Source organism: Kogia breviceps, chromosome 15, assembly GCF_026419965.1.
Source record: "Kogia breviceps isolate mKogBre1 chromosome 15, mKogBre1 haplotype 1, whole genome shotgun sequence".
Taxonomy (NCBI): Eukaryota; Metazoa; Chordata; class Mammalia; order Artiodactyla; family Physeteridae; genus Kogia; species Kogia breviceps.
This window is the reverse complement of record NC_081324.1, coordinates 80,711,700-80,738,914: the sequence shown is the minus strand read 5'-3', so window position 1 is coordinate 80,738,914 and position 27,215 is coordinate 80,711,700. Positions and strand designations below refer to the sequence as shown.

The 27,215-nt window shown below is 44.7% G+C and overlaps 2 protein-coding genes across 3 annotated transcripts in view; one reads left to right on the top strand and one right to left on the bottom strand.

Annotated features, from left to right (window-relative positions):
• Positions 1 to 19,458: 19,458 nt before the first annotated feature.
• Positions 19,459 to 27,215, bottom strand: part of BRAP (BRCA1 associated protein) — a 31,218-nt gene continuing 23,461 nt past the window's right edge. The window contains exons 11-12 of the mRNA XM_059040812.2: positions 23,908 to 24,011; positions 19,459 to 21,860 (exon numbers count right to left, since the gene is read on the bottom strand). Of these exons, the coding sequence (XP_058896795.1) occupies positions 21,497 to 21,860; positions 23,908 to 24,011 (468 nt within the window). The 3' untranslated portion in view covers positions 19,459 to 21,496. The remainder of the gene's footprint in view (positions 21,861 to 23,907; positions 24,012 to 27,215) is intronic.
• ACAD10 (acyl-CoA dehydrogenase family member 10) overlaps positions 24,257 to 27,215 on the top strand; it is a 68,389-nt gene continuing 65,430 nt past the window's right edge. For both annotated transcript variants that reach the window (XM_067014725.1, XM_067014722.1), the window contains exon 1: positions 24,257 to 24,276. The gene's annotated coding sequence lies outside the window, so the exon portion shown is untranslated. The remainder of the gene's footprint in view (positions 24,277 to 27,215) is intronic.

The following is a 27,215-nucleotide window of genomic DNA, read 5'->3' as shown; positions in this document are numbered from 1 at the left end:
CCTGTCTTTGCTTCATGTTAGATCCTTTAATTTGCATAACCTTGACTTTCATTATGAAATAGTTAGCATTTTTGCAATGACCCAGTGATTAAAAGGATTGTGTGCCTCTGTAGAGAACACAAATTACAAAATTTCTAGGGCAGAGGGGACAAAACAGAGTTCCAAGTCAGAAAGGAAACTCCATTCATCTTATTCTCCTTCTTCTGGTGAATATATACTACTAAAGAATCTGGGACTTAATTAAGTATTAAATTTAGCTCCTCTTTCTTTGAAACATCTTCCCTATCACAGTTACTCACTCCCAGCAGACTGCCTACAACACTCACTGTTGGTTCCTCACCAGCATCTATTCTTTTCTTTCTCCCAGATTTCATTCAGGCATCTCCCTTCCCCCACACAGCTCTGCGCTTCCAGGAAGCTGTCCCCGGCCCCAGAAGTGACTAATCTTAGAATAATCTATTCCCCTTACCAGTGACTGAGTCAAGTATAACCATGTGACCCAAATCTCATGAATGATATGTTAGGGGAAAGCTTGACCGGTGGTATGGTGGTTTAAAAAATATGCCCACAGATTCTCCGATATGCCTCCCTTTAAGAAGTGGAGCTTAATTCTACTCCTCTTGTGACTGGGCTGGACTTAGTGACTAGCTTCAAACAAACTGGATATGATGGAAGTGATGGTATGTTACTTCCTAGATTAGGTTATTAAAAAGACTGTGGCTTCCATCTTGGGTTGTCTCTTCCTCAGACAACTCACTCAGGGGAAAGCCAGCTGCCGTGTCATGAGGGCACTCAGACAACTTGTGGACATACCCACATGGCAAGGAGCCAAAGCCGCCTGCGACAGCCAGGGAGGAAATGAGGCCAACAAGTATGTGAGCTTGAGAACAGGTGTCACCTCTATCCAGTACAACTCATACCCCTCTTCCCTGTTTAAGGCAGGACTCTCTGTTTTAAGTGGCACAAAAACCTAGCACAAACTGGTTGAGGAATGTTTTAGACTTGGGGACTCAAACGATGTCATTGGGACTTAAGTTTCTCTCCATTTCTCAGCTCTGTTATCGTCTTTGTTGACTTCATTACCAGGTAGGTCCTCCTTCCATGGTAGCAAAGATGGCCCCTTAAAGATCCAGGCTTCCATTCTGACCAGCTTGGCAATCCCAGAAGACAAGATTCCAGCAAAAGTCCTGGGGCTGGCACCATCACTCTGATACCAAAACCAGACAAGGATACTACAAAAAAAGAAAATTACAGACCAATATCACTGACGAATATAGATGCAAAAATCCTCAACAAAATACTAAGCAAACAGAATCCAACAACACATTAAAAGGATCATACACCACAATCAAGTGGGATTTATCCCAGGGATGCAAAGATTCTTCAATATACGTAAATCAACCAACGTGATACACCATATTAACAAATTGAAGAATAAAAACCATATGATCATCTCAATAGATGCAGAAAAATCTTTTGACAAAATTCAACAGCCATTTATGATAAAAACTCTCCAGAAAGTGGGCATAGAGGGAACCTACCTCAACATAATAAAGACCATATATGACAAACCCACAGCCAACATCATTCTCAATGGTGAAAAACTGAAAGCATTTCCTCTAAGATCAGGAACAAGACAAGGATGTCCACTCTCACCACTATTATTCAACATAGTTTTGGAAGTCCTAGCAATGGCAATCAGAGAAGAAAAAGAAATAAAAGGAATACAAATTGGAAAAGAAGAAGTAAAACTGTCATTGTTTGCAGATGACATGATACTATACATAGAGAATCCTAAAGATGCCACCAGAAAACTACTAGAGCTGATCAATGAGTTTGGTAAAGTTGCAGGATACAAAATTAATGCACAGAAATCTCTTGCATTCCTATATACTAACAATGAAACATCAGAAAGAGAAATTAAGGAAACAATCCCATTCACCATTGCAATAAAATGAATAAAATACCTAGGAATAAACCTACCTAGGGAGACAAAAGACCTGTACTCAGAAAACTATAAGACACTGATGAAAGAAATCAAAGATGACACAAACAGATGTAGAGATATACCATGTTCTTGGATTGGAAGAATCAATATTGTGAAAATGACTCTACTACCCAAAGCAATCTACAGATTCAATGCAATCCCTATCAAATTACCAACGGCATTTTTTACAGAACTAGAACAAAAAAATCTTAAAATTTGTATGGAAACACAAAAGACTCCGAATAGTAAAGCAGTCTTGAGGGAAAAAGATGGAGCTGGAGGAATCAGACTCCCTGACTTCAGACTATACTACAAAGCTACAGTAATCAAGACAATATGGTACTGGCACAAAAACAGAAACATAGATCAATGGAACAAGATAGAAAGCCCAGAGGTAAACCCACGCACCTATGGTCAACTAATCTATGACAAAGGAGGCAAGGATATACAATGGAGAAAAGACAGTCTCTTCAATAAGTGGTGCTGGGAAAACTGGACAGCTACATGTAAAAGAATGAAATTAGAACACTCCCTAACACCATACACAAAAATAAACTCAAAATGGATTCGAGACCTAAATGGAAGACTGGACACTATAAAACTCTTAGAGGAAAACATAGGAAGAACAGTCTTTGACATAAATCACAGCAAGATCTTTTTTGATCCACCTCCTAGAGTAATGGAAATAAAACCAAAAATAAACAAATGGGACCTAATGAAACTTGAAAGCTTTTGCAAAGCAAAGGAAAACTACACACAAGACAAAAAGACAACCCTCAGACAAATCTCGAAAATATATAAACAGCTCATGCAGCTCAATATTAAAAAAACAAACAACCCAATCAAAAAATGGGCAGAAGACCTAAATAGACATTTCTCCAAAGAAGACATACAGATGGCCAAGAAGCACATGAAAAGCTGCTCAACATCACTCATTATTAGAGAAATGCAAATCAAAACTACAATGAGGTATCACCTCACACAAGTTAGCATGGGCATCATCAGAAAATCTACAAACAACCAATGCTGGAGAGGGTGTGGAGGAAAGGGAACCCTTGTGCACTGTTGGTGGCAATGTAGACTGATACAGCCACTGTGGAGAACAGTATGGAGGTTCCTTAAAAAACTAAAAATAGAGCTACCATATGATCCAGCAATCCCACTACTGGGCATATACCCAGAGAAAACCATAAATCAAAAAGAGTCATGTACCACAATGTTCATTGCAGCTCTATTTACAATAGCCAGGTCATGGAAGCAACCTAAATGCCCATTGACAGATGAATGGATAAAGAAGATGTGGTACATATATACAATGGAATATTACTCAGCCATAAAAAGGAATGAAATTGGGTCATTTGTTGAGACGTGGATGGATCTAGAGACTGTCATACAGAGTGAAGTAAGTCAGAAAGAGAAAAACAAATATCGTATATTAATGCATATATGTGGAACCTAGAAAAATGGTACAGATGAACTGGTTTGCAGGGCAGAAATAGAGACACAGATGTAGAGAACAAATGTGTGGACACCAAGGGGGGAAAGCAGCGGTGGTGGCGGTGGTGGTGGTGGGATGAATTGGGAGATTGAGATTGACATATATACATGAATATGTATAAAATAGATAACTAATAAGAACCTGCTGTATAAAAAATAAATAAAATAAAATTCAAAAAAAAAAAAAAAGTCCTGGGGCTGGGACTTCCCTGGTGGTCCAGTGGGCTCTCCCAATGCAGGGGACCTGGGTTTGATCCCTGGTCATGGAACTAGAGCCCACATGCTACAACTAAGAGCCTGCATGCCACAACTAAAAGATCCTGCACGAAGCAATGAAGATCCTATGTGCTGCAACTGAGATGTGGCGCAGCCAAATAAGTCAATAAATGTTTTTTAATAAGTCCTGGGGCCAATGCTCATTGGGCAGAACTGTCCCATGTTGTTTCATGAACATATCACTGTGGCTGGGGAGTCAGAATGTCCCGATTGGCCAGGCCTGAGTCACATGACTACTTCCAGAGTGGGGACAGGCTATAGATCAAGGACTGGGGGAAAGACAGTTTCCCAAAGGAAAACTGTGCTTAGAAGAAGGAGAAAGTGAAAGCAACATCTTTTACTGCTCCCTGTAAACATGTCCAAGTCTCCTCCAACCTACAAATACAACAGAACAATTGCATCTCCCCTGAGCTTCTACAGATCACTCTCCTTCCTTTTGCTGCCAAAACTTCTAGTCTACACAGGCTGCTCCATTTCCCAACTTTTTGTGCCCTCCTCAGTCCTGGATAACCAGGCTTGCAGCCCCACCAGTCCAGTCAAAGTGCTCCAGCAGTGGCCATCAGTGACCCAACACCCAGTGCAGTGGCCTTCCTTCTGTCCCTACACTGCTTGGCCTCTTGCCTACATACTAAACTGCTAACCACCATTTCCTGTTCCCCTGATAAGAGTGGTTTCTGGATATCTTCCCAACTGGCCCTCCTCTGACCTCTCAGGATGCTCTTTTTCTGTTTCTCTCACTCCTGCCTGACTGCCATTGTTCTCCAGTCTCTGTCTTAAGCTTTCATGTCGCCTTACATCTACACTCTCTTCCAGGCATTCTTGCTTACACCCATAGCCTTGGCCACACACGTACAATGATGAACCCCCCAATCTTTCCTGCTCTGAACTCTAGACCCATCCCATCAGTTGCCTGCTATTCATGTCCACCTAGAAGTCCTGCAGAACCTTCAGACCTGCATGTCCAAGATCACATGCATTACCCTTCCTCCCGGCCAGCATCACTTCACTCCCAAGTCTAGGTTGCCTGGGTTGAACGCCAGTTCTACTCTTTGCTAGCTGGGTGATCATGGGCAAGTTATCTCACTTTTCTTTTTCTTTTCTTGTTTTTTTTTTTTTGGTCACACCGTGCGGCATGTGGGATCTTAGTTCCCCGACCGGGGATCAAACCCGTGCCTCCTGCATTGGAAGCACGGAGTCTTAACCACTGGACTGCCAGGGAATTCCTCACTTTTCTTTCTGTCTCAGTTTCCTCATCTCTAAAATGGAGGTGATAACAGTACCTAGCAAATAAGGTAGTTTACACAGGTTCAGAGGGTTAGGCCGTGGACATCTTTGAGGGCCCATCACCCTACATGTCACTCAGACAGGTGACACCGCTGCTCTAGGCAGCTGGGCATCCCCTGCCGCTCTCAGGATCCACGAGGCACCTCCTCCAGGCTTAGGTCAAATTGCATTTCTCTTTCGTAGCTTCCCTTAACCCCCAAACCAGGTAGAATGAAATGAAGCACACCCTTTCTCCTGTTCCCAGAGCCTAGCATTTTATGACACTGAATCACAGTAGCTGGTTTACATTATCTGATCACTTGTTTGATCACTTGATCTGATCACTTGAAGTCTTTAGAGTAGGGACTTTTTTGTTTGATCATCTTTATTGCCCCAGGCTCCCAACACATAGCTCGTGGCATTTAACAGAGTGCAAAAAAATATTTGCTGACTCCAACAACTGTTAGTGAAATGCATTAAGATTTCTTAAGTTCCAGTTTGTAGAGGGGTGGCTTTACGGTGGATGTCAGCCGTGTCAGCTTGCCCAGTGGACATTCCTGACCCCCTTGTTTGCATAACAGCTCCCGTCCATCCTTCCTCTGGGGACTCCCCTTCTCCACACAAGGTGGTTACGTGGCCCTATAGGCCACAGCGCTCTGGGACATGGCATAGGCCTGGCCAGTCAGAGCCAGAGTGATCATCCCAGATAGGGGTGTGTGGCCCACACCGGGCTAAAGAGAATGAAGTCCTGGGATATTCCACAGAGGCTGGAGAGAGAAGGAGCCCCCCAGCTCATGTGAGCAGCGCCTGGGGCTCTCTAGGGCCCGCGGCTCCCATCCCCCTCCACCTGGAGGAAGCTCTCCAGCAGTCAGAGAGCTCTGGGCAGTGAGTGAGATGGTAGATGTGGGACAACAGTCCTGAAGGCCAGCTCCACCCCTGAACTTGGCCTTGGTAAGAGCTAAGCAATTCTCTTTTCTGCTTCTATCAGTTGGGGTTGGATTTCTGGCACTTGTGCCTGCATGAATCTTGACTACTACAGGTTTTACCTTTGTAAGGATTCACGGTGTAACGCTCTGCGCGCTATGGAAACCCAGCAACGGTGCCTTCCCACTGCCCTGAAGTGCCAGGCATTTCCTCCTTTCACCTCCCCTGCCCTTCTCTTGAGGGAGTGATACTGATGATACTGATAGAGGTAACATTCGAAAGTCTGGGAAGCAGGAATGAGGAGGGAAAGTAGTGGGTTCATCTCCTTTACAAATACTTTATGATGATCTGTGATGTGAGGGAAGGCCCTGAAGTGGCACTTTGGGGCACAGTATAATAATCAAGTCTCTTTCAGTGACAGAAAATCAAGAGAACCTGGATTAAGAGAATAAATAAATAAGGGAATGGAATGTATTGGCTGATGTAATGCAAAGTCCAGGAGTAGGTCTGACTTCAGGCATAACTGGATCCAGAAGCTCAGACAATGACATGAGGGATTGGCCCCTTTCTGTCTCTCTCCTCTGCATTTTTCTGCATTGATTTTATTCTCAGGTGGTCTCTTCCCACATGGGAGAAAAGATGGTCACCAGCAGCCTCAAATGTATTTGTTACCAGCAAAGAAGGAATGTGTGGTATGTAGAGGGCAGTAAGGTTAGATAGAGACTTGGAGACTCTATCAGTTAGAAATGCTTTAGGACTTCCCTGGCGGTCCATTGGTTGGGACTTTGCCTTCCAGTGCAAGGGGTGCAGGTTCAATCCCTGGTCAGAGAGCTAAGATCCCACATGTCTCGTGGCCAAATAAACCAAAACATAAAACAGAAGCAATATTATAACAAATTCAGTAAAGACTTAAAAATGGTCCACATCAAAAAAAAAGAAAAAGAAAAAAAACAAAGAAATGCTTTAGGGTGTAAGTAATAGAACACCCTAAGGATGGGACTTAAATGATAAAGGTTTATTTATTGCATGTATTAGTTGTCTGGAGATAAGTAATTCCAAGCTTGGTTCTCCCTGCATGCCAGGGGGCCCAGGTTCTTTTTCTCTTTCTGCTCTGCCATCCTTAGCATGTCAGCAGCATTGTCCCTCTGGATCACAAAGTGGCTGCTGTGACACCAAGCATCATATCCTCACAATGCCTAGAGGCATTCTGAGAAGGAAGGAAGGAAAGAAGGAAGGAAGGGGGCGGGAGCAAAAATAGCTTTCTCATTTTCGTGTTTTTCATTTCAGCGGGTAAAACCTTTTCCAGAAATCCCCAGCAGACTTCCTTCTCCATCTCATTGGACAAAATAAAGTCACATGACCATCTCTGACCAATCTCTTGCACAGGGGAATAGGATTGACATGATCAACTATGACCAATCATGATTCACCTCTTTGCTAAGAGAGCAGCACAGCTGTCCAGATAGTCACCCTCTCTGAGTTTCTGGGCTGGTGAGTCCCATCCCCAGTCTTGGGAGGTGAATCATGATCGTCCTCATGGAATGTGGGGGAAAGTCTCTGGGAGGGCTTCTGTACCAGGTCTTTGGTGAGGTTGTTGAGCTGCTCATTTAACCAATCCAGAACTTGACCTAACTCCATTCTTGTTTTGTGAAATAATCAATTCCCTTATTGTATGAGTCATTTTGAGTTGGGATTCTATTACTTGCAGCTAGAGGCATCCTCTAACTATCCTCTAACTCAGGCAGAATTTGCTCGAGGCAATACTTTTAACACTTGCCTTAGGGCTCCAAAGACAGAGGGCGCATGGCGGGGCAGTGGCTCTGTCCTTCCAAGGTCCATCTCAACCGCAGCCTTGTTGCTGGAGGCTTTCCTGGCATGGCCAGTCACAGTCACATCCTGCCCTCTTCTGAATTCCACGGCATTTTTGTGCATTCTTCTCATTGCCCGTCGCAGATTCTTAAAGCACTGTACCTTCCTGGGGAGGAGCTAGGTGCCAGCATCATATGGGCGGACATGCCGGCGCCTGCCTTCAGCTGTGCGAAGTCTGCTTGGGTTTACTCTGCCTGGCCTTTGTTCATTCATTCCTTCATTCATTGCTCCCAACGGTCCTGTGTTGCGGGGCTTCTCTGGGCCAGGCCTTGTGCAGATGAAGGAAAATGGTCCCCACTTCCAAAATGCATGCTGTCTAGCCCGGCCACCAGGGAGCAGGATGGGGGCCCCTGACACAGCCTGGAGAAGAATAGGGGTGAGGAAAGCTCTAACACAGAGACCACAGAAAGTGCCCACTGAGAACTTCCCTGGGGGTGCAGTGGTTAAGAATCCACCTGCCAATGCAGGGGACACAGGTTCGATCCCCGGTCCAGGAAGATCCCACATGCCGAGGAGCACCTAGGCCTGTGCGCCACAACTACTGAGCCTGTATTGTACAGCCCATGAGGCACAACTACTGAGCCCATGCACCGCAACTACTGAAGCCCACACGCTCTAGGGCCCGTGCTCTGCAACAAGAGAAGCCACCGCAATAGAAGCCCGTGCACCAAAAGGAAGAGTAGCGCCTGCTCACCACAACTAGACAAAGCTCACGTGCAGCAACGAAGACCCAATGCAGCCAAAAAAGAAAAAAAAAAAAGAAAGTGCCCACTGAGCTAAGACCTGCTTCCTTTAATCCTCCCAAAAGTCATGTAAGGGGCAGACACTATTATCCATTTTTCAGGGGATGAAATCACTGTTCAGAGATGTCAAGTAACTTCTCCTAGATCACACAGCTAGACAGTAGCTGAGCTAGGACTTGAACCCAGACAGGCTGACTCCAGGCCCATGCACATAAGCTCTGCGCCACACCTCCTGTTCAGGCTCGGTGGCCTACTTGCCACATCTCTGCTCATCCACAGTGAGCTCCTTGAATGCAGGGACCCTGTGCTGCTCGTCTGTGTCCCCAGAGCACCTTGCACTTGGAGAGTACTAGCTGAATATTCAAGGAGATAATATTTCCTGAATGTTAATATTGACTCAAGAGATCTCCTGTTTCTTCTGACATTTACTGCACTCGCGCTAGGGACTTTACAGACTTTAACTCAGTCTTCATACTGGCCCTAACAGGTGTGTATTATTACTACCTGCCTTTTTCAGGGGTGGAAGTGAAGCACAGAGAAGGTAAGGAATTGAACCAAGTTCACACAGCTGGTAAGGGGAGAAGCTGGGATCTGAACCCAGGTAGCACAGATGCTTAATAACTTATTTGTCATGATTATGCAAAACAGCTTCTTTGGAGGCTCACTTCATAGTAATGCTCAATTGGAAAAGGACTTTCTTAGGCAGGGAATGTGGGAGGCCATGGAAATTTGGAGGCGAGAGATCTGGGTTCTGATTCTAGCTCTGTGGTGTGATGAGGTGAAGTTTACTTTTACTCAGTCATTTTCTCCAGAAAACTAGGGACATAGTGAGGAGAGAGCATGAAGCCTGGTTTCGGGGAGTTTCCAGTCACTGGAAAGAGACAGGAAAAATGTATATACAGACGGAGAAATAAAACTATGGCAGGTTGTCTTACATGTTATGAAGGAAACAGAGTTGAGACAAAGAATAAAGCAGGGCTTCCCTGGTGGCGCAGTGGTTGGGAGTCCGCCTGCCGATGCAGGGGACACGGGTTCGTGCCCTGGTCCGGGAAGATCCCACATGCCGCGGAGCGGCTGGGCCCGTGAGCCATGGCCGCTGAGCCTGCGCGTCCGGAGCCTGTGCTCCGCAATGGGAGAGGCCACAGCAGTGAGAGGCCCGCGTACCACAAAAAAAAAAAAAAAAAAAAAAAAGAAAAGAATAAAGCAAATAGCTGGGCCCAGGGTAGCTCGAGAGCACTCATTATCCAGCAGGAGGCAAGGGTAGGGGGTGACCTCTCCGAGGAGGGGGACAGAAAAGGATGGCCCCAGTCCTTCAAAGGTGTGGGGAGGGCCTTCTGCACAGTGAGAACAGCACATGCAGAGGTGGGAAAATGCTGGGCAAGTCAAAACCACGTGCTATGGGTTGAAGTGTGTCCCTTTCAAACTCACATGTTGAAATTCTAACCCCCAGGACCTCAAAATGTAGCCTGGTTTGACATAAGGTTTCTATAGAGGTGATCAAGTTATTATTTTTTTAAAGGTTTTTTAAAAAATTAATTTATTAATTTACTGGCTGCGTTGGGTCTTTGTTGCTGCGCACGGGCTTTCTCTAGTTGTGGTGAACGAGGGCTACTCTTCTTTGCGGTGTGCGGGCTTCTCATTGCGGTGGCTTCTCTTGATGCGGAGCACAGGCTCTAGGCTCCTGGGCTTCAGGAGTTGTGTCTCATGGGCTCTGGAGCGCGGGCTCAGAAGTTGTGGTGCACGGGCTTAGTGTGGGATCTTCCTGAACCAGGGCTCAAACCCATGTCCCCTGCATTTGCAGGTGGATTCTTAACCACCGTGCCACCAGGGAAGCCCGAGGTGATCAAGTTAAAATCAGGTCATTAGGGTGGATCCCAAACCGCTTTATGACTAGTGTCTTTTTTTTTTTTTTTTTTCTCTCGGCTGCATTGGGTCTTTGTTGCTGCACGCGGGCTTTCTCTAGTTGCAGTGAGCGGGGGCTACTCTTCATTGTGGTGTGCGGGCTTCTCCTTGCAGTGATTTCTCTTATTGAGGATCACGGGCTCTAGGTGCGCAGGCTTCAGTAGTTGTGGCGCACGGGCTTAGTTGCTCCACGACATATGGGATCTTCCTGGACCAGGGATCGAACCTATGTCCCCTGCACTGGCAGGCGGATTCTTAACCACTGCGCCACCTAGGAAGTCCCATGACTAGTGTCCTTAAAAAGGGAAATTTGCAAACAGAAAAGCACCTAGCAGATGGGGGTAGGGCAAGAGCAGGAGGATGCTTCTATAAGCCATGGACGCCCAAGACTGGCAGCAACACCAAGCTAGGAGGGAACCCTGGACCGAGCCTTCCCTCACCGCCTGCAGAGGGACCGACCCTGTAGACACCTTGATCTCAGACTTTTGGCTTCCAGACCGTGAGCCAATACATTTCTGTTGTCTAAGCCATTCATTTTGTGGCACTTTGTTGCCGTGGCCCCAGCAAAGCAATACACCGTGTACATCTCACAGTAGCTGGGACAACAGAAAGGAGAGGGAATGTGGTAGAAGGTGAGATGGGAAAGGCAGGTCAGGCCCAGACCACACAAGGCCTTTCAGGCTCGGGTAAGACTTCGGATTTTACTCTAAGATCCAGGAAAACCGTGGATTGGTTTTCAAACTGTCATAAGCGGAGAAGTGATGCTGTGTAGAGAATGATTTGGAAGGGAGCAAAATAACAGCGGAAAGACCGGAAAGGAAGCCACTGCAATTATCCCAGTGAGAGAAGATGGTGGCTTGGATCAGGTGGTGGCCACAGGGGTGGAGAAGACAGAAGAGGGTTCCATAGGGACTTCCCTGGTGGTCCAGTGGTTAGGACTCCGTGCTTTCATTGCCGAGGGCCCGAGTTCGATCCCTGGTCGGGTAACTGCAATCCCATAAGCTGTGAGGCACAGCCAAAAAAAAAAAGAGACATCTGAGGGCCAGGTCCATTTGGACGCGCTGATGGTTAGTGAGGGGGAAAGAGAAGGGAAGAATCAATGGCGACGCCTGGATGGATGAAGATGGTTTTTTGTTTGCTTGTTTGGGCCACGCCTCATGGCTTGCGGGATCTTTGCTCCCGGACCAGGGATCAAACCGGGGCCCTTGGCAGAGAGTGTGGAGTCCTAACCACTGGACCACCAGGGAATTCCCGGGGATGGTTCTTATTCTGAGTCAAAGACCAGATGTGGGAGTCGAGGGGAGATTTGTGGAGGAGAATGAAAGAATTCCTTTCAAACACGTGAAGTTTGAGATAACGGATGCAACATCCCAATAGAGATATAAAGCAAGCAGGTGGATCTGTGAGTTCTGAGCTCAGAGCAGGGTCTAGGCTGGAGGTAGAAATTTGGAGATTTGACTTCATCAAGGTGGTCTTTCACATCACAGGAGTTGGTGAGCTCACCTAGAGAGAGAGGAGGAAGAACAGGAAGGCCAAGATTGAGCCCTGAGAATCCCCTACTTCGGGGGGCTGGTGTGACTGAGGAGGAGGCCTGATTGCTGATGGGAGGGAGAAATTAAGGCCTGGGGCTGCCAGGCCCGTCCAGGAGACCAGGGAGGGCCTTCCTGAGGAGGCGGCAGTTAAAGTTGGTTGACTGCACACATAGGGGCTGATGGGGGGAAGGTGTAGCTGCTGGAAGAGACAGAAGCACAGAGCAGAGGGTTAGTTTCATGAAGTTATCACACACTGAGGGGCTTGAAACAACACAAGTTGATTCTCTCATGGTTCTGGAGGCCAGAGGTCTGAATCAAGCATTTTTGGCACACAGTAAATCATGAGGCATTCTCCAGTGATCCAACCTAAAACAGCCCTTCCCTCCTATCTCCTTATACGCTTTCATTTTTTCTCCTAGCACTTGCTGTTTTGTTTTGTTTTGGCCATTCTGCACAGCTTGTGGAATCTTAGTTCCCCAACCAGGGATTGAACCCGGGCCCTCGGCAGTGAAAGCGTGGAGTCCAAACCACTAGACCACCAGGGAACTCCCGTCCTAGCACTTACTGTTATCTGAAACTTTACCCAACTCTATTTGTTTGTTTTGAGGGTGGCAATGCCTGGGACTGTCGTATTCACTGTCATATCCTCAGAACCTAGACAGTATCGGGCACTTGGTAGGCACTCTAATTACTGAAAGAACAAATAAACCATAAAAAAAGAATATGTATAGAAAATCTTGGAAGAAACAATGATTTCCTGTGTTGAGATAAGGGTACTTTTAATTTTCCTCTTTCTATTTTTCTGCTTTAAAAGTAAAACATCCTACTTGCGGGGAGAGGGAAATGTTCCACATCTTGATTTGGGTGGCAGTTACACAGATATATACAATTGTCAAAACTCATCCAACTGAATGCTTAAACGCTGCATTCTGTTATATGTTAATTACATCTCAATAAAAAATAAACATACAGGGCTTCCCTGGTGGTGCAGTGGTTGAGAGTCCGCCTGCCGATGCAGGGGACACGGGTTCGTGCCCCGGTCCGGGAAGATCCCACATGCCGCGGAGCGGCTGGGCCCGTGAGCCATGGCCGCTGAGCCTGCGCGTCCAGAGCCTGTGCTCCGCAGCAGGAGAGGCCACAACAGTGAGAGGCCCGCATGCCGCAAAAAAAAAGAAAATAATAATAATAATAAACATACAAACAATATACTCATGTATTTTAATAAATTCATTTATTTTAATTTTATTTATTTTTGGCTGCATTGGGTCTTTGTTGCCGCACGTGGGCTCTCTCTAGTTGCGGTGAGCGAGGCTACTTTTCGTTGCAGTGCGCAGGCTTCTCATTGCGGTGGCTTCTCTTGTTGTGGAGCACGGGCTCTAGGCACGCAAGCTTCAGTAGTTGCGGCATGTGGGCTCAGTAGTTGTGGCTCTCGGGCTCTAGAGCGCGGGTTCAGTGGTTGTGGTGCACGGGCTTAGTTGCTCCGCGGCATGTGGGATCTTCCTAGACCAGGGCTCAAACCCATGTCCCCTGAATTGGCAGGCGGATTCTTACCCACTGCACCACCAGGGAAGTCCCCTACTCATGTGTTTTTAAAGAGAAAGCTCTTACTATTGTTGTACAGCAGTTAGAATATATAATTGTAAACAGGATAAGTAGAAATAAGTGGAGATGTGAGTTACATAACAAAAATTGGTATTGAACATCTATCATAAATTAAGTTTGGGGACTTCCCTGGTGGTCCAGTGGGTAAGACTCTGCGCTCCCAATGCAGGGCGCCGGGGTTTGTTCCCTGGTCAGGGAACTAGATCCCACATACATGCTGCAACTAAGAGTTCACATGCCACAACTAAGGAGCCCATGTGCCGCAACTAAGGAACCCATGTGCCACAACTAAGGAACCCATGTGCCACAACTAAAGATCCTGCATGCCACAACCAAAGATCCTGCAACTGCAACAAAGATCCCATGTGCCACAGCTAAGACCCGGTACAGCCAAAATAAATAAATAAATAAATAAATAAACAAACTAAGTTTGACTTGTGATAATATAAAGAAGAAATAAAGAAAAAGCTCTTGGGCTTCCCTGGTGGCGCAGTGGTTGAGAATCTGCCTGCTAATGCAAGGGGACACGGGTTCGAGCCCTGGTCTTGGAGGATCCCACATGCTGCGGAGCAACTGGACCCGTGAGCCACAACTGTTGAGCCTGCGCGTTTGGAGTCTGTGCTCCGCAACAAGAGAGGCCGCGATAGTGAGAGGCCCGTGCACCGTGATGAGGAGTGGCCCCCGCTTGCCACAACTAGAGAAGGCCCTCACACAGAAACAAAGACCCAGCACAGCAAAAATAAATAAATTAATTAATAAACTCCTTCCCCCAACATCTAAAAAAAAAAAAGAAAAGAAAAAGTAAAAGCTCTTATAGAACATAAGAATATAGAATGGATAAACAAGGTCCTATTGTACAGCACATGGAACTATATTCAATATCCTGAGATAAACCATAATGGAGGGACTTGCTTGGTGACACAGTGGTTAAGAATCTGCCTGCCAATGCAGGGGACATAGGTTCAACCCCTGGTCCAGGAAGATCCCACATGCTGTGGAGCAACTAAGCCCATGCACCACAACTACTGAGCCTGTGCTCTAGAGCCTGCGAGCCACAACTACTGAGCCCACGTGCTGCAACTACCGAAGCCCACGTGCCTAGAGCCCGTGCTCTGCAACGAGAAGCCACCACAATAAGAAGCCCGCGCATCACTATGAAGAGTAGCCCCCGCTCGCCACAACAAGAGAAAGCCCACACGCAGCAATGAAGACCCAACACAACCAAAAATAAATAAATAAAATAAATAAATGTATTTAAAAAAACATAATGGAAAAGAATATTTTTAAAATGTATATATGTGTATAACTGAATCACTTTGCGTACACCAGAAATTAACACATTGTAAATCAACTATACTTCAATTAAAACAAAACAGAATAAACTCTTGGAAATATTTGTGCACAGACACATGTACCAGTCTATACCTGCCAAATTAACACTGCTTTATAATATCCCTCAGTAGTTTATAAAAAAAATCTTGTTCTAGGCTTTCTCTTTCCCCTATCTATTCTGTAATAAATTGAAGCCACAAATTAAGCTGATCCCTCCAGAATCTAAAGTTTCCAGTTAGCCTGTTTATGCCTGTTAGACTGTGCCTTTGGGGGCAGTAACTGAGTCTACATGCTCAGAGAAAGGACTCTTTAGGGTCTAGATAGTTTTGTTCCAGAAGCAACTTTTCCAGCTGGGGAAGCACCTCGGCTCCCCTGAAGCTCCATATAAAAGAACTGAGACGTCAGCTTACTTGCTTGGTGTGGCTGGACCCCGAGTCCCCCAGGGTGAAGGGCCACGACAGGCAGTTTCCCAAAGCCGGCCCTCCGGTGTAGCAGGGGAAGCAGTGGCATTGTTTTCTTCCTCCTTTATCAGCTCTGGCTCCGGCCCTGCTAAAGTGGGAGAGAGCCAGGGAGAAGTCAGAAAGTTCCATGAGGAGAGGGGAAGGCTTGCAGAGGGTGCGCGTGCAGAACTGCTGTCCTCACACAAAAGTAATATTAACTCAGTACTCTGCTGTTTTCCCAGAGCGATCACAAAACAGGAACTGGGGGCCGTGTCCTTTGTTCCCAAGTTCCAGTGTTAGGGGAGCAGCAGAGCGGAGTGGTGAGGAGACCAGATTTTGGGGTCCGACAAGGCTGAGATGGGGCGCTACCCCTTTCACATGTTTCAGCTATGTGACCTCAAGTCAGTGCTGAAGTATCCCCCACTGAGCCTTGGTTTCCTGATCTGTAAAATGGGATAACTCTACCTACCTTACAGACTGGTGTTGAGTACAAGGAAAGCACTCAACGCGGTAACTGTCGTTTGGTACGTGGTTTGGAATTCAACAAATGCGAGCTTGCCTTGGAATCAAACGCCTCAACAAAGACAAGACTTGCTTCCACTTCTAATTCTTGGCAAAAGCAAGGCGACTCTATCAGCTTTGGGTCCTACCAAAGAAAACAGAGATCTGGGGTCTGCCCCTCTGGATTGTGTACTTGAGGTAACCAGGGCTGGAAGAGAGGTCTCTCAAGGGGATGTTCTTTTAGTTTTTTTCTAGTCTACTTGGGTTCACACAAGCAAACAATAATCCAATCAGGGTTCTCTGGCGTCAGTTACCTCCCTTCCCACAAGAATGTTCTCTCAGAAGGTGAAAGAAAAGTGTTTTTAAGAGTTCACCAAAAAGGCAGCCCTTTCCTGCGGGCTAACGGAGAAGAGAGATGCTGCTTAGCGGGGGCTTATCTTTCTGGGATTATTCTGGTTCTGAAAAGCAGCAGAACATCCTTATTTACAACTGTGAGGGGCAGTGGGGCCGCAGGGTGAGGAGATCCTGGCATACAGGGGAAAAAAAAGCAACAGGAGGAGCTTGAGCCTGACGGAGGCCAAGCAGAGCCAGGAATCTCGCCAAAGAGAAAGTACAGCATTGGCAGCAACCAAGAGATCCTGTATAGACTTTTAGGAAAGATTCTGGGCCACAGCACGGGGCCTCCTCAACCGGGCCAGGAGAATCTGGCGGCAGCCCCCAGCCTGGGCCTGTTCCCACGTAATTGAAGTTGAATGTGCTGGGGGGGAGGGCGCCGGAGGCTGCAGAATCTCGGCGTCCGCAGTTGGCCCTGTTTGGGATCAAAGCCAGTCAGTGTTGATTTTGCGCAGCCTGGAAACAAATGAAACGAAGGCTGTTTTCCTAAGGTGTGCGTTTTGAAAGGAGGCTTTTCATTTGTTTCCCCAAGGACAGGTGGAGCAGGGAGGGGGGGGCGGAGTTGTGGCGTGGCTCTTCTGTTGCAGTCCCTTTGGCAAACGGTTTTGGGCTCATAGTTTCCGAGTGAGCATAAACTCGTCAGTGCATGAGCGGGCACGGCTACGATGAGAGCTAGGTCCCTCACAAAAGATAGTTCCTGGAAAATGCTGCTGGAGGACCTGCTGGCTGTGTGTAATAAGTCCCAATTCACTCTCCACTGGAGTGTTTCCAAGCGAGCAACTCTCCTGATTCCTTCTGAAATTTTCCATTTCTTCTTCAGTTATAGGTCTTTCTCCGTGATCTGTTCTTCTGCCCAGAAATTAGTTTGCGTTCTCTCTTTTTCAGTTAGCGCCGCAGCCTTTTGGTGTGAAGCACGATGGTAATTATGTAAAGTGATACAGGCACGTTTCTCAAGTGGTGGAAACACCTCCTTCTTTTAATGGCACTCGCCTTCTCCCAGCCCTCTAGCGAAAGTCTGAATTTTTGGCCCATCGGGCCATAACCAAGGGACTGAGAATTTAGAATCAAAAATCGATATAGCTGGAGGGATCTCAGTTGCTCTTTTCTTTTTCAGTGAGGAAACAACTGAACAAGGAAGTTTGGTCTGGGACTTGATGCTTCTTCCAGGCAGAAGATGGCAAAAGACATCTCCAGAGAGGCCAAGTCAAAACTGTTTTTCCTATTCAACATTTATGCTCCGTGTGCCATAGGCTCACCTTGATCTTTTGAAAAGAATCACACCGTCAATAGTGTTGTACTAGGGTAGATTCATTCTGGGTGTCATACACCTTCATGATCCAAGACCTTGCAGGGGATTGCACTCTTGGATGGACCCCTTCCCCCACTCCCTACTGGACAAACTTCTCTGCATTTACTCCGAGAGGCTGGATCTGAAAGGAGTTTTGGGTCAGGGGATTTAGAACAGGGTCTGAAAAGAAGCAAAGCTTCTTTAGTTCACGTCGTGTGCTTGGTAATTAGCCTTGGAGTAACAAATGTTATCTGCACCAGCACAGCTCCGTGCCAAGTACCAAAACTATATTTTGCAGCTGATTCCAGTGAGAAGTTTCTGACCCGAAGCAGTTCAAAATGAGGCCCCAAAGACCACAGTCATCCTGTATAAAACAGCGGATTGTTCATCTCTTCCTGGGCTTCTTTAATGCAGTTGAGAATTCAAAATCCAGATTAAAAACCAACTGCAGAGCCCCTTTCGGGCTCTTGTAAGCGTTCAGAATTACAGTGAGAGAATACTCAATGTTCATGAAGAGCATACTAGCTAAAATGATGCTGAAATCGTTTTGGCCTCTGGAAGTACAGCTTTCAAAATTCATGTCGGATAGAAACCGCTATCGTAAATGACAGCATTCCGGGGAGGGCACGTGAGTTTCAGGGATGCAAGAAGAAGGGTTACCATCAAGTGGTAAATGGTTACCACTACCTTTAAAAAATATAAAGAGGATGTAAAGGAGTTGATTATGACATTAATCAGGATGAAGAGGCCACATTCCTCGTCCCCCATTAAAAAAAGTAAAAAATAAGTCTTATGTAACTTCCCTGACGTTTCCTAATGCACAGATGCAAAGAATGCTTTTTGCATGCTGCAGGCTGACCGCAGTACTGCATTTGCGGGGAGGAAATCAACTTCACATCACAGAGGAGACACTCGGCTTTGGCTCTGGGGTAAAACTCAGGGCTCCTAAAGGGAAAGGCTTTTATCCCTATTACGACTTCACTCTGTCCTTTAAAAATTTTAACTTTAAAAGCCACATCTGTTGATGTAGCCACTGCACAGAATTCTAGGACTCCCACTTCAGGAATTTTCACGAGCAAGAATGAAGACTGGCCAGCAGAGAGGTCTGCTAGAGAACACTTGGTGCCTTCCTAAACTTGCTTCAGGTGTCGGCCAGGTCTCTGGGTAGTTGAGATGTCCCTCCCGGCACCACTGAAGAGCTGGAGCTGGGTCTTAAGAAATTCCTAAAAAAATTCCCTTCTACTGCCAAGAAGTAACACAGCAGAATGACCACGATATAAATCAGCTTTATCCTGGAGAAAACAAAATAGCTTTCTTCAAATGTTTTAAAAGTGACTTTCCATTTTTAGATAAGCCCATGGACTTTATCATAACAAACTAAAATCTGCCACCAGCCCAAGCCACGTGGCATCGCGCAGAGCAGCCAAATCTTATGGATAGTACTTGTAGCTTGTGTATCCCGACTGCACTAGGAGAGGGGTTTCCAAGTGATGACAGAAGGTTGTTCATTTGTGATTTGCCAAGGTCTCCATATCCTACTGGCTGACGGTTTAAATCACTTTCTCAGCCCTCCTGATGAGGATAACTTCACCCTGCAAGCAGGGAGCAGGGAGCTGCCTCAGTGCTTTTTCTTACACGGTGGATCCCGAACAGGTCACATTTATGACAGTTTCCAAAAATAAAACCTCAGCTCGGTGTAGGGCCTGGTAAAAAGTCTCAGGTGTACAAATTGACTGCTTTCAGTTTGCAAAAGAATTGTGTGCCTGGGTCTTCTCCTAACCCAAGCTTCCAAATTCAGAGAGTTTTTCCCTATTCCGTATCTGGTTCAGCTACTTTTTCTTAGATTATTCAGGTACAAGCTCCCAAGCGAATATCAACCAGAGAGACACAGATTTCACATGCGGCAGAATCACTTCAAAGTTTGGTTATTTTAATGCAGTTTCATTGTTCAAGGTAGTATGGATACGTTAAGTGGTTCATTTCCATCCTGTAGGAAACACCAACAGCTTCTACCTTATGTAATTTTGTCAAATTCAAACATGACTCGTTGACCAGTTTAATGAAACATTTTCTTTACATAGCTTGACAAGAGTTTTTTCTGGAACATTTCTTTAAACCTTCAAGTAGTTTGGAAACATTTGCCTATTTGCTCATTCCTCTGGCACAGCCTTCCAGAGCATTCATCCCACCTATACTGAAAATCTCTGTTTCTCCCAGCTGGTGGTACGGCTGCTTGGTGGAGGTGATCACAGAGAAACGAGCAAGCAAGCTTTGTCAACTACTTCTAATTCTCTTAATTAGTATGCTGCGATCCACCCCAGCTTCTGCAAGGTCAGACATGCAAGACAAGTACTTGGCCAAAAAAAGCAGGATTCTAACTAGTGTAAAAATAGATTTTAAATAAAATAGAATCTCTATAGGAAAGAGAATTAAGTTAGCTTCCCATTCCCACTCTTGCTTTAGGATATCTGTATATATAAGTGCAAGGGGGACTTAGGGAGTTGCTTTGCCCTAAGAAAAAATTGAGAATGTGTGAGTGCGTTCATGTTGCAAAGTCACAGGGAAGGTTCTTTGGGAAATGCTGCGGCGCATCCCACAGAAGTGGATGGTGGTTAGTGACGCAGTTGGTGTGCGAACAAGTAACGTGCAAAATGTTTAGGTCAAAGAGGATGAGGCCTAATCGTAGGCTAAGAACCAATTCTGACGTGTGATAATTTGAAAACCTTGGCTAATTATAAAAACAGGAAAGAAAACCCATCATTTAACACTACGTCTTGTTAACCTACCCAGCTACCTCTTTTGGAAGCGAAATTCCAACACGGGTCTTACTTTAATTTTGCTTAATTACCACACATTACGAATTTTTTTTTGGACCTTTCTGTTTCTAGAAAAGGTACACAGCCCCTCTGTTGGCCCACACAAGCATTACATGACTGGTTTAAAGGGGCCTCTGTTAAACTTCTCATTTTTGGATTTAGCAGCAGCTTTTTGGATATACCTTGAAGGCATAATTGAAAATCTGCCCAAGCTCCCTCCAGCCGCAACCTGAACACGCAGCCCAATCTTTTGTAAACACTCAGAAAATACTGATCCCAGCAAAATACAGTCAGCCAGTCAGAGGCCTCACTCTGCCTTTTCACATGGATGATAAATCTGCCTGCTTATTCTTGCTGGATGCTAGGAAATCCATTCTGAGATTTGAGTCTCAGAGCAAACATTTAGCCTCCTTCTCTGAGGTACATAATGAGCTGTGGAGGCATCAAAAATAAACAAAGTGGGGACATCACCATTTTTCCTACACTGGGTCCACTCAGTCTGCCCGGGGCTGTTTGTTTTTCCTGGCTAGGCCTGGAGCAAGAGGAGATGGCTGCTGGTGACAAGCCAGTGCCAGGTTTACAGACCCAGCCTCTTTTCATGTAACATTTGACCAATTATTCAATTCCCTGGAGGCAGGGAGGGATGCCAATGGTAATGCTAGGGAATTTTCATAAATCCTCAGTGGCCGTGGAGAACCTCTCTCTCAAGCAGCTGCTATGACCTCAGGCAGGTTTGGTGCTTTAAGGATAGTTACCTTTGAGGGGACACAAAAAAATTCGACCTCTTAAAGTGACTCCAGAACTGAACGTCTAATACACCAACTCAATAAATACAACAGAAAAATGCACAGCAGAGTTGGGGCATCTATCAAGTAGGAAGGCAAAATGGTAATTAGAACGTCTGAGGTCAGTGAACTATTACGGTTGAAAAAAGCAGCCACCTTTGAAAACACTGCCCGTTTCCCTCAGCTCTACTAGCTGTCAGCCCTCTAACGTTCGTTACACCACGCGCTAGCAAATGAAAGATCCGAACAACTGCGGCTTGATCCTCACTTATACTTATTCAGGGTCCACCCTCACATTTCGCTGAAGGCCCCAGCACAGTCTCAAGGACATGCGTTTCTCTGAAGGTCACTTGCCCCTCTTGCTGCGGCCCTTCCTGGAGGACAGCTTCCCGCTGCCCCCTGAAGACGGGGGGCTTGAGGCCGAGGCCATGGCAATGTTGATCTGTCCCTCCTGGATCTCCTGCCGGGTCTCAGCGGGCAGGTGGTTGATCTTCTGCTGCGTCTCCAGGTAGAACATGACGTCCCGCAGCTGCTCCTGGATCTCAGTGATCTGCAGGTCCTTCTGGTCGCAGGTCTCCTTTAACACCCTCTCCTCTTCCTTCAGCTTGTTCTGCAGGAGGACTTGGTTGGCTCGCAAACACTTGTTCATTTCCTGCTCCTCTTTGAGCTCTGTGGTGAGTTTGGCCACTTTCGTGTTTAGCTGAGTGCACCTTTTACAAAACAAAGGAAGACAAAGCACGTTTTTCATTTGCTGACACAGTCCCCTTTCTGCTCTGGGATTGAACACAGGAGCCATGACCTCAGAAGCCATTTAGGGCAGACCCCTCCCTCCCATGGCCAGGGGGGACGGGTTTGCTGCCATTGCAACAGCTACCTAAAACAAGAATTTTGCTCTAGTTAACTCAAGTGTAGCCTCAGGACAATTTTTTTTTTTTTTTTTTTTTTTAAGGATCAGAAAATTTTCAATAGCAGAAACTATGCTGTGATTCATGGTAAAACTTCTACTGCTTCTCTGTTTTGTTTACATGGGTGGCTTAAGAGACAATAGCTGTGATAAAGAAGTTATGAGGAAAAGTGACATTCTTAAAGAGTCAAGTACTCTGATCTCACTGCATTTGCTAGAGAAGAGTTTTCAAGAATAGGGAGTGCCTTACTGATGCTCAATCTTACTCACAAGTAAAGAATGACAAATTAAAACACCACTTGAGATACCATTTTTATGTATCAGAATGCCAAAGAGCTCAGATGTGGGAAAAGGGGGGTACTCCCATACGCTGGTACTGGAGTGTAAACTGGCACAAACTCCTTGGAAGTCAACTTGACACCATCTATGAAAATCAAAATTTCACCTGCCCTTTCACATAGCTATTCTACTTCCAGGAACTTATCCTACAAAGTAAATATACTCAGGACTGCACTAAATGACAAATGCAGAAAGATGCATATTGCAACATTGTTCATAGTAGCGTGAGACTTGAAACAACTTACATGTCCATCAAGGGGAACTGGTTAAAATTATTATGGGACCTTCATATGATGTTACAAAGATCAGAATAGATTTAGATGTGCCAGTACAAAAAAAAAAAATTTCCAAAACAGAATATTTTACCAAATAGAATACCTAATATTATTCAAATTTTGTAGAAAAAAGATGTATGTGAGAGGTTTACACAGGTACAGCAAAAGATCTAGAACAACAAATATTCACTGGTACCATTAATAATGGTTACCTCAAGACAGCAGGATTTGGGGGTGAAAGAAAACTTCCAGTTTTAACTTTTAAATTCTTTGGAACAGTTCAATTTGTTAGGGTGCTGAAAGTATAGGAGAATTTTTGATTTGTATTTCCATTAATGTAGTGTTGTTTTCACAGCAGTTAAAAAACACCTTTGCTGAAAAGTTTCTTTTGGGGTGATGAAAAATTCTGGAACCATACAGCGGTCATACCTGCACAACACTGTGAGCTGCATACTTCAAATGGCAGAATCTACGTTACATAGATTTTACCCCCCAATCTCCCCCCACACACGACTAAAAATATCCAACTATTTGCATTGAGGGAAAACAGGTGAAAGGTATACGGGAATTCTTTGCACTATCTTTGCAACCTTTTTGTAAAACTAAATTTATCCCAAGATTTAAAAAAAAAAACCAAAAAGCTTAAGGGACAATTATCCCCCTTAAATTTATTTTTTATCCATTTGTCTGGAGTAAAAAAATCCAATTATTTTTGTAAGTATAACTTAAACTAGAAAGGTTGTTTCAATCAGTAGCAATTATCTTCCCAAATAACAGTAGTAGAGTCTGTTCTTGCCATGTTGTTGATGAGTTTTTTGCTCCATGTTCAACATCTTTGGCCTGTAATTCCCGACCAAGGCCAGAACACATGCCATCTTCAGCTTAAACGTAAATCTCTTTCCTAACTGCCATTTCCCAGCCACCATGGCTCAGAGACACCCTGGGCACAAGGAAGTTGCTTTCTACAGGCCAAAATGGAAGATACTTGCATGTAGCATGAGCACAGACATCAGGAGAGAGTCCTGTATTCCACATGGCATCCATCTGGCATGAAACGCTGAAGTTTTTAGTAAACAGGAAGTCACAGTAGGTTTGCTCCATATATGGGGAGAGCCCCCGAAAACTTCGTGATACACACTTGACAATGAGAGTGTGTCCATGGGCATAAAGGAGATTATCTGTTTATGTAATCTGTTAGAATAAAAAAGCTAATTAAACGAACAGGCCAGTTATACCTACTTTCTTTCCACAGACTGCTTTTCCTTCAGGAGATCATTTAGTCTGTGCTCCAAATTATCACATTTCTCAATTGTTTCTTTAAATTTGGTCTTCATGTTGTTAATCTGAAAGAGCAAACAGAGATCAGTTTCACTTCACAAAGACAAAGCTGTGTGGCCTTTGGGGCTAACGTCACAATTTTTTTTTTTTTTTTTCCAATTACCTGTCTTTAACTTTGACAAACCAAACTTGGAAAAGGTGAGACCATTATCTGAAAGAATTTCTGCAACAGGAATAAAAATTTTGAGAAATCCTTTTTTTCTTACCATTTCTCTAAACCAGGATGAAGAGGGTCAAGAGCTACTGAATGTTGAGTGAAACTGCCAGAAGGTAAAGAAAGAGCTTCAGGTTGTAGAGCCGGAGATGATTTATCAGAGGCCCGACCAGAACCTCCCATTCTTTTTCTTTAAATTGAAGTGTAGCTGATATTGTGTAATATTGTGTTAGTTTCAGGTGTACAGCAAAGTGATTCATATATATATATGTTTCAGATTATTTCCATTATAGGTTATTACAAGACATTGAGTATTGTTCCCTGTGTTATATAGTAAATCCTTGTTGCTTTCTATTTCATATATAGTAGTATCTGTTAATTTCATACTGCCCTTCCTTTCCCCTTTGGTAAACGTAAGTTTGTTTTCTATGTCTGTGAGTCTGTTTGTGTTTTGTAAATAGATTTGTATTATTTTTTAGATTTGGATATAAGTGATATCATATAATATTTGTCTTTCTGTCTGACTTACTTCATTTAGTTTGATAATCTCTAGGTCCATCCATGTTGCTGCAAATGGCATTATTTCATTCTTTTTTATGGCTGAGTAATATTCCATTGCATATATATACCACATCTTCTTTCCCCATTTATCTGTGGATGGACATTTAGGTTTCTTCCATGTCTTAGCTATTGTAAACAGTGCTGCTATGAACACTGGGGTGCATTTTTCTTTTCAAATTAGTTTTTGTCTTTTCTGAATATATGCCCAGGAGTGGGATTGCAGGATCATATGGCAGTTCTGTTTTTAGTTTTTTAAGGAACCTCCATACTGTCTTCCATAGTGACTGTACCAATTTACATGCCCATCAACAGTGTAGGAGAGCAGAATCTCCAATTCTTAACTGACCACTGTTTTTTAACTCTTGTTTTGTTTCGTTTTTTTTTTTTTTTTTTTTTGTGGTACGCGGGCCTCTCACTGTTGTGGCCTCTCCCGTTGCGGAGCACAGGCTCCGGATGTGCAGGCTCAGTGGCCATGGCTCATGGGCCCAGCCGCTCCGCGGCACGTGGGATCTTCCCGGACCCGGGCACGAACCCGTGTTCCCTGCATCGGCAGGCGGATTCTCAACCACTGTGCCACCAGGGAAGCCCTGTTTTTTAACTCTTGAGATCATATTCTAAAAGTTACAGTTGACCCTTGAACAATGTGGGGTCTCGACCCTCCATGAAGTCGAAAATCTGAGTATAACTTTATTGTCGGCCCTCTGTATCCATGGTTCTGCATCTGTGGATTCAACCATTTGCGGATCCTGCAGTACTGCAGCAGGTATCCACTGAAGAAAATCCACATGTAAGTGGATCTGTGCAGTTCAAATCCATGCTTTTAAGTGACAACTGTATTATCCAAATAATCTGAAGTTACTTGTAACAGGTGATTCTGTTTGGTGTTTTCCATCCAAATTCACTATTAATTTTCTCATGTACTGTGAAGCCATATGGAACATAAGCAGTTCTTATTTTGAGTTTATATAAAGGCAATTTATAGAGAGAATTCAAATTACATTGTCTTAAAAACTTAAGAGAAATTAAAAATTCTGGTGTCTTATGTGTCAGATGGCAGCAATCCTAGCAAGGAGTGTGTGGAAGTCTAGTTATGTAGACACTGGATTCACACAGGTGTTAAGATCTACAGACTTGGGAAACACCTCAACTCCACCTGTCTAAGGACACGGGAAGACAGGTGGATCATGAGGTAATAATAATAGGAAACAGAAGTGACTGAGAATTTAAATCCTATGGCCCAGGCCCTGGCTAGGTGTTTTATAGGTAGCATCTCATTTATTCTTTATAACAAGCCTATGACTTAGGTATGTAAACTTTTTACAGAAACTGAGGCTTAGAGAAAGGTGAGGCAATACACTCCAAGGTCACCCAGCTCGAGTGACATGGGTCCAAGATTGGATCCCCAAGTCTGGGTCCAAAGCCAAGTTCTAAAACTCTATACGGGAGGCCAAAGCTCTATAGCAAAGGAAAACTGACCTCTTGGCAAGATTTAAACTCTTAGCAGAGATCCATGATGCATGCAACATCCATCACGCCAGAAAAAGGGCCACTACTTTTAATGCTTTCTTTTTAAACATTTGCTACAGCTCACCTAGCAGGTCTCTAACAGCACTGCTCCCTCTTTTTTTAAATAAGAAATTAACTGTTTTGTAGAAATTAACTTCAGAGCCAGCGTCATCAATTTGGAAGAACATGCAATTAAAGAGAGATTTCTAAAAGTTCCTCTATGTCATAAAAATAAAAATAGCTTTCAAATTGCTCTCATTCTATTTGGTATTAATTTTCTCCTCAATATTGTTTTAAAATAAGACCACTAGATCCTTTTGACATTTCCTCTTAAACTGACTCCTGTCAGTTTAGGGAAATTGGAAAGGATAGAAATGACCATCAAAAGGAACCAAACTGTCTGTTTTGGTCACTAAAGACAATAAGCTAAACACATTTAAATCAAGATGAAAAATATCTAGTAACCTCAAAAAGGTTTCTAATATTGCTAGAGACAAATGTTACAATGGCTTAAATTAGTGTTTGTTTTTTAAAAATTTATTTATTTTTATTTTTGGCTGCACTGGGTCTTCGTTGCTGCGTGCGGGCTTTTTCTAGTTGTGGCGAGCGGGGGCTACTCTTCGTTGCGGTGTGCAGGCTTCTCATTGTGGTGGCTTCTCTTGTTGCGGAGCATCGGCTCTAGGCACGCAGGCTTCAGTAGTTGTGGCACAAAGGCTCAGTAGTTGTGGCTCGCAGGCTCTAGAGCGCAGGCTCAGTAGTTGTGGTACACAAGCTTAGTTGATCCGCAGCATGTGGGATTTGCCCAGACCAGGGCTTGAACCCGTGTCCCCTGCATTGGCAGGTGGGTTCTTAACTACTGTACCACCAGGGAAGTCCTTAAATTAGTGGTTTTAAAAGCACTTCTGACCATTAGCCCTCAGTAAGAAACAGTACACACACACACACACACACACACACACACACACAAAAGTTTCACAAAACAATATTA